Source organism: Manis pentadactyla, chromosome 9 (genome assembly GCF_030020395.1).
Source record: "Manis pentadactyla isolate mManPen7 chromosome 9, mManPen7.hap1, whole genome shotgun sequence".
Lineage (NCBI taxonomy): Eukaryota > Metazoa > Chordata > Mammalia > Pholidota > Manidae > Manis > Manis pentadactyla.
Window position 1 is genome coordinate 124,676,564 of NC_080027.1, and position 18,020 is coordinate 124,694,583.

At 53.3% G+C, this 18,020-nt stretch overlaps 1 protein-coding gene across 9 annotated transcripts in view; it reads right to left on the reverse strand.

Annotated features, from left to right (window-relative positions):
* Window positions 1–4,853: 4,853 nt before the first annotated feature.
* The window catches only part of PPP1R12B (protein phosphatase 1 regulatory subunit 12B), a 223,580-nt gene continuing 210,413 nt past the window's right edge, over window positions 4,854–18,020 (reverse strand). For 5 of the 9 annotated variants that reach the window (XM_057508114.1, XM_057508113.1, XM_057508118.1 and 2 more), the window contains 2 exons: window positions 17,167–17,347; window positions 4,854–12,038 (listed from right to left, as the gene is read on the reverse strand). In XM_057508114.1, coding sequence (XP_057364097.1) covers window positions 17,213–17,347 — 135 coding nt within the window. In that variant the 3' untranslated portion in view covers window positions 4,854–12,038; window positions 17,167–17,212. The remainder of the gene's footprint in view (window positions 12,039–17,166; window positions 17,348–18,020) is intronic. The other 4 variants (XM_057508117.1, XM_057508115.1, XM_057508119.1 and 1 more) reach the window with 1 other exon arrangement.

The following is an 18,020-nucleotide window of genomic DNA, read 5'->3' on the forward strand; positions in this document are numbered from 1 at the left end:
GGAGACGGGCTGCTGCGGTCCTGTGGCTAAAACCAGCCCCCCGTAAACCTGCCTCCGTGCAGCGGGGGGTGGTGGGTGAGCAGAGAGTTTGGGAGGCCGCCCCGGGTCAGGGAGGGAGTCCATGTCCCTCTAGGGTCCTAGGTTCATTCTTGGTCTCCCCCGACTCTTGCACTCAGGCTGTCCCCCGGCGTCCCTCCCCGCCGAGGCAGGAAGAGACTGAGCCAGGAGCTGCCCCCTGACCCTCCACTCTGCCCCTCCTCCCCTCCCGTTGGCACCTCAGGCTGGCGGGGGGCCCTTTCTCAGAGCCCTGGGTGGTGGCAGACAGGCAGAGTCCCCAGGCCTGATCTCGGGGGCCCGGAGCCCCATCACGTGGCTGCCAGATTTGGCAAATAATACAGGACGCCCAGTTAGATTTGAATTTCTAGTAAGCAACAAATAATTTCAAATAAGTGTGTCCTAGGCAATATTTGGGACATGCTATCCTAAAAGTGATTTGCTGTTTATTTGAAATTCAAACTGGCCTGGCCATCTGCATTCTGTCTGGTGACTCTATCCTGTGACCACTTCCTCCTCCCCCGTCGGTCCCAGGGGGCCAAGGACCCGTCACCAAGGATTTTACTTACCCTGTTTTTCGAGCTGCAATATTGGGAAGGGGACACTGTGACTTGAAGAAACATGAATATACTTTATTTTTTAAGCAACAAAATAAGAACCTTCTGAAGCCATTTGAGCCTCATCCAACTCCTCCATGTGCGTTTGTTTAGTTATATATAAAAGGTAGTTATCTGTACATATATGAACTGAATCTTGTTAAATCAAGATGCATGTCTCTAACTTTCTGTAAATAGCCGCATGGCAATGCCGAGAGTCCCCTGACCGCCCCCCAACCCCAAGCCCATTTTACACAACTTGTTGAGGCTGCTCCTTCAGATTTATGTGTGTAAATCTTTACCCCCAGCCCCACCCGACCTGCCCCATTGGGAATCCCCCCCATTGGCTGAAGGAGTCAGTTTCCCGCTCTGGTACCAGCCCTGCCTTGGGGGACACTGGAGGACCACTGGTGCCCCAAAGGCCCCTCCCTGCTGCCCGCCGCACATCTGCCTGCAGAGCCGACCTGTGGTGCACCGTGCGCTGTCTAACTTGGTGTCCCGGTAGCTTCTGTGTCCTGTGTATGTGTGTGGTGTGTCCCTGTCCTCCCGCTGTTTGAATTAACTGAAAAGCCATAAAGGGGGCCTCCTGCTGGGGACTGCCCGTGGTTCCTCCCAGGAGCCCCCTGCGTCCCCCTGACCGGCTCCCCACAGAACACCTGTGAAGGGCTCCCCTGCCGTCGCACCTCCTGCTCTTCCAGCCCCGCGCCATGAGGCTGGGCGGCATGCAGGGCTTCTGGTGGGGCCTCAGGAGACAGCCCCGGGGGCGCTGCCCGATCTGGCTCCCTCCCCCTGGGGTGACAGTCCAGCCCCATCTCCCCCCGCGTGGACAGGGCATTGGTGGGGGCTTCAGAGTTGTGGGAACATTTTCTGGACACCCTGTGGAGGCACCCAGGATTTCCAGGAGCAGCCAGCTAACAGCCCAGTCTGGGGGCAGGCTCCCACCCCACCTGGGGTGACTGAACCAGTCCTGTTCACTCAATGCTGTGCGGTCAGGGTCCGAGGACGGTGGCGTGGGAGGGACTCCTGGGTGCAGAGTGGAGAGTGCGGTGGGTCGGCTCTTCCCACAGGCCTCAACCTGCAGCCGGGCAGAGACCCCCCACAGGCGGTGCCAGGGGTCCCCTGAGTGGTGGGCATGTCTGGTTATGAGGATTGGATCAGGAGAGAGACTCAGAAGACCCAGAGGTCCCCAGAGCAGCCCCGGCCAGACAGGGGGTGAGGGCAGAGGGGTGGAGGCTCCCCAGGTCCCAGGGCGGCTTGTTGAACCGAGTAGGCTGCGGCCCCGGCCCCACTGACCTCGGCAGCCAACGAGGGCCAGCAACTCCTGCGCGGCCGTGGTGAGAGACCTGAGACGTAGGCAGGGTGTGGCAGACGAGGCCACAGGGACTCATGGGCACACAGGGGTCCCAGGATCTGTGCTGGGGACACGAGGAGGTGGGGACAGCAGAGGGGACCATGTTCAAGCAGGCTGGGTCAGGTGCTCAGAGGAGTGGGGAAAGAGGTCCTGCCTCCCTGCAGCTCCCTCTGGGGTCCTCCGCCCCACCCCCTCCCCAGGCAGCAGTGCAGGCAGGGGATGAAGGCGAGTCCCACCTGGCGAGGTGGCAGAGTGGGGGGCAGGGCGGGCAGTTTCTCCACCCCGCCTTCCTCCATGGCCAGGACCCCAGGAGGACCCTTTTTAAAGAAGCCTGACTGTTCTGTCCTGATTCTCCCCCCTCTACGGACTTCACTTGCTGCTTTCCGAAACCCCTGGGATCTGAAACTTTCAAGCCAGGGCGGGGCAGCCCCTAAGCTGCCCCAGGTGGCCCCTGGAATGCATCGGGCCCACCAGGAAGCCTGTCTGTCCTCCCAGGAAGGACATGTGAGCAGCCCCGGCCTCCCCCACTCTCTCTGCTTGGTGACGCTCCCCACACCCCCCTATGTGGACTCTGTTGTTCTTGTCTGATCTCTTGTCAAATTGTTATTTTGTAATGAGCTGCGTCTCCTTATTAAAGAAATGAGCTCAAAGAGACCTGGGGGTGGGGGGTGTCTCTGGTTGTTTCTGCTGGACCTGGGGGAGGGGCAGGCAGAAGCCATCCCATGAGGGTCAGCAGGGTGGGTGAGGATGGGGAGGGGGCTCCCAGGCTCCGGCCGGCATCTCCCTTAAGGGAAACAGCAGAAGGGGCCCAGCGCCCATTCTCTTCTTGGGGATGGGGAAGACCAGACTGGCAGTCTATGGTGGGTGCGGGTGGTGGCCCTGTGGAACGTCCTCTGGGAGGCTCGGGGTGGACCAGACCCTTGCGTCCCTTCCAGGAGGGCTGGACTTGGGGAAGAGGCGGTCTGAGCACAATGACAGGGAGGCTGGCCCTGGGGAATGAGTGCCTGAAAGGTGAGAATTTCTACAGTCCTCCACTGCCCCATTGCAAAGAAGGTCAAATATCTTTGACTTCTGAGGCAAAGGACAGGACTTCAGGATTTTTCAGGAAAGAGAAAGTGGGCAGCAACGCCCCTGCTGACGGAGGAAAGAGGCAGAGCTGAGCAAGAGCCCTCGTGTGGGGGGCTTGGCATGGCAACTCCAGGCACAGAGACCGTGGTAGCGACTCAAATCATGTTCCCTTGAGGAGTAAATGCCAGGGATTTTTATTAGCAAATTCTGAAAGTATTAGGAAACATACAAGTTGTTTAAAAAAATTACCATTAGAAAATACGTTTTATGATTAGTATTTTGAGTGCACTGTAGCAGTTCCTAGGAAATATCTACCCCAGTGTCTGGTTTTTATCCAGAATGTGGACACAGCCGTCCTGAGGTCAGTCGTGGGCCTTCGCCCAGCTCAATAGTTCTGCTCAGCTCATTTTTAAAAACAGGACGAATGCCCTGATGGAGTCTCTCATGTTCAGAGGTTTTACACAGGTTCACACCCCCGAGACCTGGAGAGGGTGGAACTCCTTCCTTGCTTCCCACTCCAAGCCGTGGGCCTGTCCCCGGGCCTTGAGGTCAGGCAAGGCGCCGCTGCGCTGTGCGCTCAGCGCAGGCTGAGACTCTAGCTCCGTCTACAGGCAGCGCTCCTCTGGAGGGGGTGGGAGGTGGGCCTTGGCTCAGGCGTGCGCTTGCCTGTCAGGTCCCAACGGAACAGGAGGGGCGGTGAGGGCCAGGCAGACCCCCCCCCAGGCAGGGCAGGCTGGTGGCCGGGGAGAGGGGAGGGGCCGGAGCCTGCTCAGTGCGAGGGCTGCCGATTGAGCGGCAGAGGGTGTCCTGGCTGAGAGCGTGAGCTCTGCTGGGGGCTCTTCCCCTTTGCACAGGGCTGGACCACACGGCCGCCAGCGGGTACCTGGCCTCTGCAGACCTCAGCAGGTCCAGGAGGGGAGACAGAACAAGACAGTTGCTGTCTAGAAGCCCCTTGCATCCATCAGGCACACTTTTTTACCTCTGCTCTGGGCCCCACGACAGGTCTGAACTCTTCAACCATGACATCATGTGTGTTTGTTCTGCTGCTGGGGCTACAAGCAGCAGGGTGACAGCAGGGGAAAAGAATCTCCCCTCCCTGCCCTCCCTGTGCTCCTGCCAAGTCAGTGACCAGGGATTTCCACTTGGCGGAGAACACAGGGCTGAGCAGGGCCAGGGGCGGGGCTTGCTGGGTGGGGAAACTAGACCAGAACTTGGCTGGGCGAGGTCACACCTGGCCACCCACCTGCAAAACCCCCTCCCTGTCCCCGGCCCCTGTCAGTTTGGTTTAACCTCTGCCAGCCCGCAGGCCTGCTGCCTTTGTGGTCTGGGGCTGCAGGGTGAGTTTGGCCCTCCTGAATCGGACAATGGCCTCGGAAGGCCCGCTGTGTATGAGCAGAGGGCCAAGGGTGAGTGCCCGGAGACCTTGAGGAGCCTGAGGTGAGCCCCACCACTAGGCCTCTGCCGCCCACACACTACAGGGCATTCGTGCTTGCCTGGATGTGGGCGACACCCCGTCACTGAGCTCTGCTCTCCGTCTTCAGAGAGAGAACCATACTCCTTAACCACACTGAACCTGGAAACCTTGATTTCTTATAGTTCTTTTGAATCTCCAATCCAGGCTTTCCTCGGCCTGACTCCAGAGACCTTGCTCTCAGTGATGGTGACTTACTTGTGGCTGTCCTTGGGGCTGGGAGAGGCCCCCAACGGTATGACATAAAATTGGAATAGGCTGCCCCTGATGTGAGATTCTGTAAATGCCATTTCCTGAAATGCAGACACAGTCACAAAGTTAAAACACTGTTTTATTTACTTGTTTATAAATACGGTTGTGTTTACAAGCATCATATAGATGTGAATATTATTACTCCCAAACTTTCAAGCACAGTATACTTAATAATACTATATAACAGCAACCAGTAAACCAAAATCATTCATCTCAGGGTTGAAAGGCCACTCAAAACTGCATAAAAATACATTCAGTTCACAAAGCGAATCTGGCTCCCCTCCCTAAGCACCCCCACCCCACCCCAGGTGTATGTACAGTGGATTGAAGTTAATCCATACAACTCAGCTAAAAACCAGTGCTTTACCGGTGGTGGAAGTGAGGTCGAGAGTGAAGGGTGGGGTGGACAAAAGATCAAATGCTGCCCCACAAACGGCAGAGGTGGGCAGACACCAGTGGTTCTTACAAGCTCTCCTCACCCATCCGATCAAGGTCAAAGCAGAAGAACGGAGGGAGGAAAACTATAAGGCCAAAGCCTGAGCCTGAGCCACCTGAGTGAGAAGAGGCGGCACTCTCCCCAAGAGGGCCGATGCCAGAGTAGGATCAGTTCCTCCCCTCGGGGGAGACGCTGGCACTGGGGTGCCGGCCGGGTGGCAGGCCCAACCTTCCAAGGGCTCAAAGGATGCTGGCGAGAGGCGGAGCATTAGGACTGCCGCCCCCCCCAGCCTACCCCCTGGGGCTCTGAGCCTGGGCACCTCGTGTCCTCCCTCCAACCTGTCATCAGCTGGACTCTTGACCAGATGCCCCGCTGGGCTGCGTCCCGGGCTTCAGTAGTGTGGGAGAGAAGAGGCAAGTCGGAGAGGCTGGGTGAGAGTGCGGGCCGCGCCTGTCCCGTGGGCAGGGTCTGCACTCACCCTCGGGTCTGGCTTTGTGAGACAGGCTTGACGAGGCTCCCGCAGTCAGTCCGCCTCTCCTGCATCTTCTCCTGCAAGGCAGCAATGGCCTGAGCTGCTCCCCAGATGCGCTGACACGCTGGTCGGGTTTTTTGGAGAAGACACACTCTCGTCTCTAGCTGGGAACAGTCAAACCTCTCAGGACACAGACTGAATAAACTAGCCACGGCCCCCACGGTCCCCCTGGCCAGGCTCCAGAGAAGCCGTGCAGGCCCACCATTCAGACCTCGCCTCCGAGGGGCCCTGAGCACAGCCAGGGAGCTGTGGAGCGGAGGACACGGTGTGACAGTCGCTGCTACGTGGAACTTCTCCAGGATGTCTGCTGACTGATGGAAAACCTCCTCTCCAAAGCGCCACCAGCTCCAGGTGAGAAAAGCAAGGAATAAAGAACATGGAGGGAGATGAGAGAGAGAGGACGGGCGAGCGGTGTGGGAGGACGTGAGAACGTCCTGGTGCTACCTTAAGGGGCCACCCAATAAGAAGTTTATTGGAATTATTAGGGAAAAATTTGGAGGAGAAATAACAGAAAATACCACTCTGGCAGATTCACAGTCCAAAATGATAAGCAGGTGGACTGGGGCGAACGGCCCGAGGGATGTACTCTGGGGGACTGGAAGGGGAGAGGGAAAAGCAGAAGATAATGAATTAATAAAAAAATTACACTTGAGTAAAGTTCACTAATCAAGAATATGCCAGACCTCATTCTGTAAGCTTCATGCTAATAACCGTGCGCGCATATGCACACAGGCTAGAAGCAAGAGTGACCCCCAAACTGCTCACCCTTTTTAGGTACCATCAGCACATCCACCAGGATACTGGGTTGCAAGCCAAGCCTTGGTTCAGTTGTGACCACAGCTCTCAAAGTAGTGGAGGCGTCTTCTTGTACCACGCAGTTGGTGGCTGGCTGGTCAAGAGCCTCTGTTTTTTCTCAGCCCCCAGAGACCACCTCATTCCCTAGTAGCTGTGACAATGACAGTTCCTGGGCTGCAATGAAGTTGATCTATTTTCCAAACTAATCAGAACACAAGCGATCGATAGCTGTCCTTGATATGGTCTACTGCTCTTGAGCAGTGTCAATACCCATTAGGGAAACTGATGAAAATCGCTGCCTGGCTGGAGGCTGAGGGATGCAGGCACAGCAGATGGCACTCGTTTTCCTGAGGAAGCTCTGCTTCTGCCGTCTTCTGCCAGTGCCTGCAGCCTCATGCTGCTCTACGTTCAAAGCCCTGACCAGCTGCCTTCTTCCCCAGCCCAGCACACAGGTGCCTCCACTTGCAGGGTCTCTGCCTTACGTTCACTCACGCCTGGTCCTGCACGACTGACTCCTTGAGAGCCGAGTGCTGACCTACGCCAGCTGCTGTGAGGCCTGAGGGTCTGCGAGCTGTTCCTGCACGGCAGTCTCCCCTGCAGACCTGCTTAAAGGAAGGACCATCTTGAACAGCACCAGAACCTCCCACTCCTGAGAGTCCAGAATCTGAAAGAGGGGCTCAATGAAACTAAAAGGGAACATTTTTATCATGGAAGATCTCTTTCTGCTATGAGACAGAGTTCAAGACTACGAGCCAACCGGTGCTAAGCAGAAATGCAGGGTCTGCCGTTTGGATGTTAAGAAGCCATGCAGACCACACTTGAGAAAGCCAAGGGAAGGCAGTGGAGGAAATCTATGAAGCAGCAGCTCTATTTCCTATTAAAACAATTTGTCCAAAGGCTGCCTGCAACAAATTGCTTTCTACCCATTTCCCCATGAGCTCCAATTTCCACCTCTGCAGGTTTTAATATTCTTACCAAGCCATTAGGAGGAAAAGCAATTCCAACACCATTCAATTACCCTCAGTATTAAATTCACTTTCCAACAAGGATGAGAAGCCAACCTTGACATGTTGATGTTAAATAGTCTGCATCCAGAAGAAAACAAGAGCTTTTGAGGTTAGAAAGAACTAAAATTCTGAGTTAAAGAAATGTTCTATTTTCCTAGGAATAAATAAACCAAAGCATTTTAAGCCTTGAAGGGATCTTAAGGATTATCGAGACGAGCTTCATTTCAGTCAGGGAAGGTGACTTCCCCAAGGTCACATGGCTAATAAGAAGAGTTGGCCTAGAACCCAGATGCTCTGACTCCCAGGGTCTTATCCTTTTATGCTGCAGTATTCTGCCTTCAAAGCTGCTTTGCAATGGGGTCAGAGAACTCATCCTTTAGGGGTCAAAACCTGCCTTCAAAGTCAGTATGGGGACCAAGATCTGTAGTTACAGTCGGGCCTGCATTTGGTCAGGCAGACTGGAATTGGTAACTGCCCTGCTGGCATAAACAATGGCCCCGAGGATGCCTCAGTGGGAAGGCGCCTAGGGCCCATGTAGGGTAACCTCATCATTAGGCTCCAATGGAGCCAGTGGCTCACGCAGTGGGGTGGGACTAGTAGTTCCCCTTCCTTTAGGGCTTCCCCTTTGAGGGGCAAAGCTGCCTGGAAGCTGAGTAACTGGCAACACTTTAAATAGTAGTACTCTTATCTCCATGCTTCTGCTCACCTCATGCCCACCTCAGAGCGACTGCCAGCAGGGTCAGGACCTTCTCCTGAGCCAGTGGCCTGGACCACAACACTGGCCCTTCTCTGAGAGGAGAGTGTCTGTGTGGCCGAGAGTCTGTCCACACCAGGGCCAGAAATACAGAGATGTGACCCAAGTGCACAGCTTTCAGAGCTTCTTCTCTCATCTGTGGCTTAGTTAAAAGCCCCTGGTAGAGAAACAGTAGCTCACACATATTTGTGTGGGATTTACGGGCTAAAAAGTGGAGTTTCAGCCTCCTTCCTTCCTCAGTAGCCCTGTCAGATAAGCACTTTCTGTTTAGGGAAGGGGAGATGGGTGAAAGGATCCAAATAGGGGATCTGAAGCCTCCCTCTCCAGTGGCTTCAGAGAGCTATAAATGCATCTTGGTCTCAAACATGGAGTGGGAGATGGGACAGAAGTCAGGGAAAGCCCAGAACACATTGTGCAGCTGGATAGAAAAAGATAGGGGGATTCCGGAAATATCAGACGAGCCTGCCCGGGGAGGATTTGGTGCACCAAACAGGCCCAAGGCATGTCTGCTGTTTAGTTTCTTTGGGGTCAACACCCTGAGCTGCACTAGTGACCAGGCCTGGGGCTTGGGGTCAGTATGCCCGTGAGCAGACTGGGAAAGGCCAAGCAGCCCCTGAAAGACAAACAGGCCCGGCAGCCAACTTCAGCTGGAGACTCTCTGAGACAGCCCAGTCACCCCACCAAAGCTGTGGCTTGGTTTTGAAAAATATAAAATTAAAGAGAATAGGATATAAAGCTGTCCTGAGAGCTTTCTAATCCCTATTCTGATATTTCATGGAAAGATGCTAAAGTGATCAGGCTGAGCCCCACATTCCTGGCCAGACCTGAGCCTTGTGTGCAGCCTGAGCTACATGGGGTGCTCCTGGATATCAAAACCAGCAGGTGAGGACTGGAGGCCGTGGCCACTGCGGGCCCACAGCGCGGGGAGTCCTGCCAGTGCCGGCACTCAGAGCACACTGCTGGCCTCCAGGCCTACAACCACCACCTCATGCGGCTGCCAGGCAATGCAGCTGTGAAGAAAGGGTATTTTATGCTCTGAAAGAGACCCAAATTCAGAGTCTACCTGTCTAAGAAAATTGATTGCACAAGAGAATGCCTGAAATTACCTAGGATGGTTTACACATTTATGAGTTCCTGGCCATAGAATCTAGTATTCCTGAGACTCAACAGCTTGTAAGACTTTCATCACAAGGAAAGCTTTGTCAAGAAAAGGCATCTTTAATATAGAAGGGCTGTGTGCAGCAGCAGCTGTACACCACCAACCCACGAGTTCTGAGAACCTGTCCCACACCTGCGAAAGGCACAGACAGATCTGAGGGGCCTCTCTGTAACCCTTTTACCTGGTCTGTCTAATGGAAGAGGGTCAAGATCTTTTCCTAATAATCCAGTTTCCTTTTCCTGAGAAAGGGGTAGCATCCACCTGCCTTTCCCAACATCCAGGACGTGTCGGGAGAATGGGCCGGTCGGCACCTGGTGATTTCCTCTCGCCCTAGGATGAAGGACATGCTCGTGGTGGTACGACAGGCCTCACTCTACCTTAGCACTCTCTGAGAAATGGGCTTACACGTACCCACGATGATACAGAATCCTTATCAGAAGTAGCTTCTCTTGGAAAATGGTAGGAAATGGAAGAGAAAATTTTGTATACTCTAAAAGTGGGGTTTTGCCAGAATAGGAGACATATTTCCTATTCTGGAATTGGGATTTTTGAATTATAGCTTCTGGTTTAAAGATCATGGGGTATTTCAGAGAGCCATGGAGAATTACATTATCATTTCCTGGAAGGAAAGAAAAAAATGGACAGGGGTAGTATATGTCAGATAATGGATCACTCTAAGCACTGAGTATCACCAGCAACCCTAAAATGAGAATTTAAATGACCTGCACACTCAAAATAAGCCAACCAACGGATAAAAATGCCTATAAAAGGCAAATACTTTAAGCATCAATGCTGGGTCATCACAGAAACAAACGGTTTAATTTAGGTCTGATATGAAAATATCTGGTATTTTGAAAGGCTGTTTTTGCCCAGAGGAGGATGGCCAAGAGTGACAGGATGAGGGACTAAAGGACCAGGTGCCATCAGCTGGGCGACTAGGGGCGATCGCCGACAGCCTGTGCCTGAAGGGTGTCACATGGGAGGGGGCAGCGGGCAATGGGGGGACCCACAGACCCCAGCTCACAGGAGCAGACTTCCTGGTCATTAGAGCCACTCATTCGGAATAATGAAGGCACAGCCACCAGAGGCTCCCTGACCGCGGGCAGGAGCTGTGGCAGCAGAGAGGGGCAGGGGGTGAGAACCCTGTGACAGAATAACGGAAAGCTGGAGCCAGTGACTCTGGGTCTGCCACTAGGGTCCTGTGACTCTCATCGATGGGTTCAAAGTGTCTTGTCCCTTTAACCTCTATTAAGAAGTTATTTCTCCTGTTGGCTTCTAAGAAAACAAATGTCTGTCCCCTCAATCTAGCTACCAGAAACAATCAAATTCACCACCATTCCACAGCACGACGGGCTGTCATTTTCTTCTATCTTCTTTGTCACAAGGCTGCAGGTGTCCTCAGATACTCTATTTACAGCACATGCGTCTTTCAGCCCGCATCCGACCCCTAGGCGGCCTCCTATCCATCCGCCTCCCCCCCCCTCCCCCGCTGCACTGCAGGGGCTCCTCCCCAGGAGCAGGGGCCAGGGAAAGAGGAAACAAGGTCATGGGGAGGTGAGGCGGGACGGGGCGCTGGGAGCCCAGGCGAGGAGGAGAACAAGCAGATGAGAATAGGGGGTGACACCCCGGTGACGGTCTGCACCCCCGGGAGAATGCTGGTGCTGTCCCTGGAGAAGTGAGTCTGTGACAGCCCGACAGCTGGGCTCAGGTGCCCTCTTCTACCTTTCACACCACAGGGTAAGTGGGTGGGGGGGAGGGAGAAAGGAAAATAAAAGAATAGAAAAGAAAGGAACAAATGAAGCCAGGGTCACCTGAGCCCTGGGGAGACAGCTGGGCATGAGGGAGGTGGAGGGGTGAAGGCTCGCCAGGGACATCGGCAACCCCAGTGAAGAGTCGGAGGAGTCAGTTCCCGAGGGGAAGATGCAGAGACCCTCAGCGCAGTTACTGTCACCGTGGAATCGAACGGAAATACAGCTCCGCAGGCTGTCTGCTGCCTATGCCAACATCCTGCTGTTTCTCTTGGCATCCCAGGCAGGATCCTGGAGTGGCTACTGGAAGACTCACCTCTACCAGAGGGCAGTGGGTCCGTGTACAGGGCTGTGGGACACTGGTGTGGGCAGAGTTCGTACATGTTCAGACCGAATCCAATGTGGACAACTAGCTGAGCAGCAGGAAGGTGGGTCCACAGCCCAGTTCCGTGTTCTCCCCAAGGCCTTCTCCAGACGGCCCGACTGGCAGGAGTGATCACAATCGTGCTTCGATTAAACCAGTCCTAAGACCCGGGGGTGGGGGCGCAGGAAGGGCAGGGCACTGGGAGTGCAGAGAACATGTACAGCGCAGAGGACGTGACTGGAGGAGGGTCAGAGAGGCGTGTCCTTCCGCCAAAACAGTCACTGCTTTTGGCTGGACGGCAATGACTGGAAAAGAGGGCTCGGGGCAGCAAATGCTGCCTTCCCCCCCAAGTCTGGAGCCTAGTCTATTTGGACAGTTTGCTGATGACTCTGATGAGGGCACCATTTTCATCCTTCAGCCTCTGGTTGTCGGACTTCAGTTCTGTTAACACCTGCGGGGTGACAGAGGGAAAGGCGTGTGAGCGCCCGGCATGACCACCAGCTCCACCCGCCCCGCCCAGGCCGGGCCAGCCCAGGGAGCTGCGCCCACGGAGGCAGCGTCTGTAGTGAACTGACAGCACCCCTTCTCCGGGGATGAAACTTCCTCAAGTCTTCCTGTTTTTGAGTTGGTAATATTGATCTTGAGGGAGACCATAATTCCTCCGTCTTTTGAACTAGCATATTTAGCCATTTTATCCTATTTCTTGGTGTGCAGGCTTCATGTTCTATACTGTGTCTTTTTATCTACTGAATCAGTAACTATTTTCAGTTGTTCCTGCCCTTGAAGGTGCCTCTAGTCTAGGAAAATTGGGCAGAGTGCCAAAGCGAGCAGGTGACAATACAGGGAAGAAATTTCGGATGGAGTATTGGGGGGTCAACTAAAGAGCTGAAGGAAGACACTGCTTCACACTCAGGAGAACAGGAACGAGGGGAGGGCAGAACTCGGCTTCCCTGTCACACCCACAGGGGATCCAAGGGTCCCCCGGTCCTTCTGTGATAGGGTCTGCCGACACCTGCTGGCCATACTGCCCTGGGTCCACTTCCACCCACTACGCCCAGGGAGCTGGCAGAGCCGGTTGGCAGAGCTGCGAGATACAGTGAGCACCACACACGTATTTCATCATCCCCCAAAGTTACCAAGGGATTCCAGGAGGTCATACCAGCAGTTTTAGGGGATGGTGTTATAATTCCAGGAAATGGGTGCTTTGTGGGGTGCGGCAGTAGAGATTTCAATTCTATCAGTTCAGCCATTGTTCAGGCTACTAGAACAACTGATAGCCATGTTCTGTCAGTTAGAACATTACACATAGTGCTGTTCGACTTGACAAATAAAGGAGAGACAGCAGCCCCGAGCCCCAGCTTGGATATCCAAATCTTCAGGTGATCAGGCATTTGACAGGTACGGGGTGCATCTGAAAGGTACAGTTTACATGTGGGCCACTGACAGCAAGAGAACTCAGGCTAGAGGGTCAGTGCGCCTTCACTTGAAGGCTACAGAAATCTACACCCGCATCTGTTCAGTGCAGATTCCTTTGATCCAGCAGTCATTCCAACCCAAAGGACCCCTGCAGCAGGTGAGGTCCCCAGTAAAGGGTGGCCTGGGCTCAGGTGTCACGAGGCCTGCTTAGTTCTAGTTCTGGCTCTGCTGTTAACTACTTAGGGGATCTAACTATACCTCAAGGAACAGAATTTTTGTTGCCTCAATCTCTTATGGAAGATGTAGGTTAAAGTACACAAGTATGTACGTATAGGCATGCATATATGCATCACAGAGGCATAAAGAATTTATATTAAGGGAGCAAAAGGAAAACGTTATCGAACATCCGTGTTGTGGAATGCACTGTGCTCATCAGCACCTCGAGTCTGTGACACACGCGCTATCCTTATGTCTACAAATGAAGAAATTAAGAATTTCGTAACTAGCCCAAGCCACCCAGCTATTCAGGGGCAAAGCTGACACTGAACCATCTGTGCCTGTCTGCAAAGGCCATCCTTTCATCACAGAGGCTGTGGGAGTGGGAAACACCAGAAGTCCAGAACTGGAAACCCCGTCGAGGTCATTGCCGTTAGTGGCCTGTATTACTTCAGGCAAACCGCTTGACTTCTCTGGGTTTCTATTTTTGTACCTAAAGAAGAACAATCATCCTTGCTCTAGTCCCTCATAACACAGGGACTCTGTGAGGCCCCCAGGAGGTAACCGATGCGCAAGCGTGCTGAGCAAAGTGTGCTGGGCCACACACACTAAGCATTCCGCTACCCCTGTGAGTTCTCCCACGCACGTGGGAGGGCAGGCACGCAGTCTACAGATTTACTTAGAGGACTTCAATCCAGAAAATATCAAAATAAAGTTTCAGTCCTTTGACCCCGCCTCTCCCGCCTCCAGTCAAGGCCGTTCTGGCTTCTCTCTCCTGGGCCTCTATCCCTGCAGCCTTGACTTCCAGAACTGAAAGCACAGAAATCCATTCCAGGGTTTTTAGCAGAAGTCAGCCCACGATGGCCTCACAGCATTTTGCTTTCCCACCTGCTCTCCAGTGCTCCATCCTGGGTCCCACAGCCTAGTATCAGTGAGACTCTCTGCAAGTCCTGTTTCCTTAACAGGATTCCATAGGCCGGGATGAAGCCCTACGTGGCACTGGATTGCATTTCACTGCCAGCAGCTCATCAACTCAGAACTGAGCTGTACTCCACCCCCCACTCCTGTCTTAAAAAAGTACAAACAACTTGATGAGCCTTGGTGATTTATTTCCACATTAAGAATGCAATTCTTTGAAAATAAAAATTGGACAAGGAAATTTCCCAGCTGCAACATGCTACAACTGACACCCTAAGGGGGAGCCGAGAAGTCCAAGAAGTGGAATGCAGAGTCAAAGGGGGAAAGCCTTAAGGACTTGACTCTGGAGAGAGAGGAGGAAATGAGCAGGGCTATCTGATACCATGATTCAATAAGAACATATGTGACAGCACTACGTGAGTATGAGGTTTACAAAGCTTTATCATTGCAAATGTCTGGATGTCGGCTCTCTTCATTTCCAAATCGCCAGTTTACCACAGTTTGATATTAAGGTATCCTGGAGAAATAAAATTACATGTTTTCTCAAATATTGCTTCGCATAGACTTTGATGAGGAATGTATTAAAGGGGAGGACACAGGGTCCTGAAGCTGCAGAGACCCAGGCCGAGATTAGCTGTAGGGTGATAGGGACTCAGAATGAGTCTTGCCTAAGCTGCCTTGCTTCCAAGGACTTAGGAAGTGGGAAGGGGGTGGCCTGCTCTACACCCGGACATAAGATGATTTCTCCAGGGGATTACTAAAACAAAACAAACCCCCAAATACAAAAAAGGCAGGGCAAATTCTCTTGACCCCACTGTCAATCTGGCTTCGTTATCTCACCTTTCCTTCTGATAGCGGTCGGCAAGCCTTTTCTGTAAAAGGCCAAATAGTAAACATCTTAGGGTTTGCACGCCATGGGGTGTCTGCTGCAGCCGGTCTCCGCTCTGCCGCTGCAGCACCACAGCACCCATGGACAGGATGGCACGGAAACAAGAAAGCACGGCTAAGTTCCAGTAAGACTTCATTTTGGACATGCAACTGATTCCATATAATCTTCATGTATCAGGAAATATTATTTTTTTATATTTTTTCCACTGGTTCGTATGATTCACAGGCCATACTGATGGGGGACAGTTTGCTGACCCATTACAGGGGGTCGTGCCAGGCGACGGTTTCCTTATAGTGGCAAAACCCCTGGGGAGGTAAATGGCTCTTTGGAAGCTACACTACAGCAGGGAAGTCAGAGGTGGACAGCGTGAGCTGCTGCCCCTCATCCCTCAGCTGCAGTGCCAGGGCGCCCTGCTGTTGAACAAATCCTTCCTTCATTTTAGGCCACATACGTGACACGTGGCTACAACTCGGCCAACTCAACAGAGAGCCCACCGCAGCGGTTCAGGGCCTGGGCTCTGCAGCCTGACACGGTCGCTGTGACTTCTGGCTCTACCACTTACTCTCTGAGTGACCTTGAGCAAGTTACTTAATCTGCACCTCAAGTCTTTTTCGTATGTCAAATGATGTTCTGGGGAATAGATGAGAACAAGCATATAAAGCACTCAGCAGAGACCCTAAATAAATGACAACTGTTGACACGGTTATTAACCTCTGCAAGCGTGAGACCTACTCTGCCCTACCTGCCTGCTGTCTTGCACAAAGAGGGACACCTTTTGGCAGTCCCTAGTTCATCCCAAGTCAACTTCTCTAGGAATCCTGACGAGGCTTATTGTACAGTGTGGAGTTTGGACCTAACACGGCGTTCAATGAGAAGGGTGGCTAGGCTTCTTGTGGCCAGGCCGTGGGGCGGCAGCACTTCCCTGTCAGTCTCCTGTCTGTGGGTGGCGGCATCTACGGCATGTTAGCCCGGCCTTGATGGTAATTGGGGAGCTGCAGATCGAGTGGGTGTCAGCTGCCAGCTACTGACCCTGAAGGCACAGCAAATAGGCAGAGAAAAGAACAGGCTTTGGTTAGGACTAATTAGATTGCTGCTGGAAATTAAAAACTAATTTCAGAGAGTGAAATTGCTCAGCAGTGGCGACCACATCACACCATCTTGGGATGTGAACACAAGTTATCCATGAGCTTGTCTTTCAGACCCACATCCAGGGAAGGCTCGTTTGTCAAACACACTGAGTTCTCCATTGACAATAAATCCCTGCTCTCTGCTTCACTGCCTATCATCTTTGCAAAGCTGCCCTAGGGGGGAGGGCGTGGCTGTGTGAGGGTCTCGGTTACACAGGCTGCATTCTGTCTCACAGCCCACACACTGGGGGTTGTGGAGATGGGAGACACCACCCTAGGGCCCAGATATTTGTGACAGGCGTGAGAGCAATGCCTCCCGAGGAGGGAGAAGAAAGCAGACAATGAGGACAGGAGGCTAACACTGCCACTCAAATGTGGGATGGAGAACGTGCTGTGGGGGGAGCTGGTGGAATGTTGTCGCAGAATGGGGAGTTCATTCTGCCTGGTTTCCAAAGGGCTGTGGTTCTCAACCCTGGTTTCACAAAAGAATCAACAGGGGAGTTTTGAAAAAATATTGATGCCTGGGCCTCAACTCAGATTGCAGGTTTCTGGGGGTGGGCCCAGGAGCTATGTGCTTAAAGCTCCCAGGTGTTTCAAGGTGTAATTGGGTGGGGAGCCCCTGTCCTTGGTCACTCTGGGCCAACCCCAACTGCTCCAGGAACCAGGGTGCACTTGGGTTGCTATTGGCCAGGAAGTCCTGACTCAGTTTGGCAAGCACCCCACGGAGCAAACGTGTGTCTGAGTGTACCCCTATGTGTAGCCAAGTGGGCAGATCCACGTTCAGTCTCTAGGGAAAGAGAAGGTAAAGTGGTGGTCTTACCAAACAGACTGCCAGCCCCAACAAGGTCTCCCCCACCACCCCCCTTGACCCCGGCTGCTAGGTCGCGCCCTGCGGTCTCAGTCCTGGCTCCTTTCATCTCCAGATGACCAGCCTGTGCAGGACCCTGCGGAGGAGGCCCTGATGGAGGGGATAGGCACAGAGCTCCCGGGACCCACAAGACGAGTGGACCTGCCTGGAGTGGTGGAGAAGGGAAGTGCAGTGGAGAAGAGGGGCAAGAACTAGAGCTCCTGGGTTTCCGAGGACTCGATGGACTCCGAGAGTCTGGCCACAACTCGAGTCAGGGCCCTGTTTTCAGCCTGCAGTTGCTCGTTCATCTGCTTCAAGGTTTGAATCTGTTTTAGCTGGTGGAGGTTCTGTAGAGAGTGAAACGTGGAGGGGACAGACAGACAAGACAGAGAGACACAAGACAGACCAGAGGAGATAAAAGTAGGACAAAGAAATCACATGACTTTTTGTTTTTGTTTTTAGTTTGCATGCAAGAAAGGAAATGAGAAAGGCAGGAGTAATGGTGGGGGTGGGGAGGAGGGCAGGGCATGGCTAATGGAGAAATCCCAGCAGAGGGGAGCTGTGGTTCTTGGCTGCGGTCTGACTATGCTGAAGGTCAGCCATGAGGCTCTCAGGAAGCACACTGGGCGGCTCTTGGTAACGACAGCCCACCGTGGGGCTCGGGGCCTTCTGCACTGAGTGACCGCCTGGGCTGCGGCCTTGGGGACCTTCACGGTCGCCATCACCGTGCTGGAGTTGAGGGTTCAGCGTGCTGCTAAAGCTGGCTGCTGTCCCCCTCTCTCCCCTCTCCTCCTCCTCCCCACAGACTTGGCCCCCTATTCCCACTTCTTTTCCTTCTGGGTCCTCTTCTTACCTCAATAATTTTTTTATTTTTAAAAATAAAACAAGGAAAATAAAAAAGAGGCCTGTTGTTTTAAGTACTTTCTGTACATGGCATGGACTGTTTAGAAGGCTGAAGTGACACATACCAAAATAAGAAACTGGCAGCTGCCTGGACGGCCCTCTAGTCTTTGTGGGAAC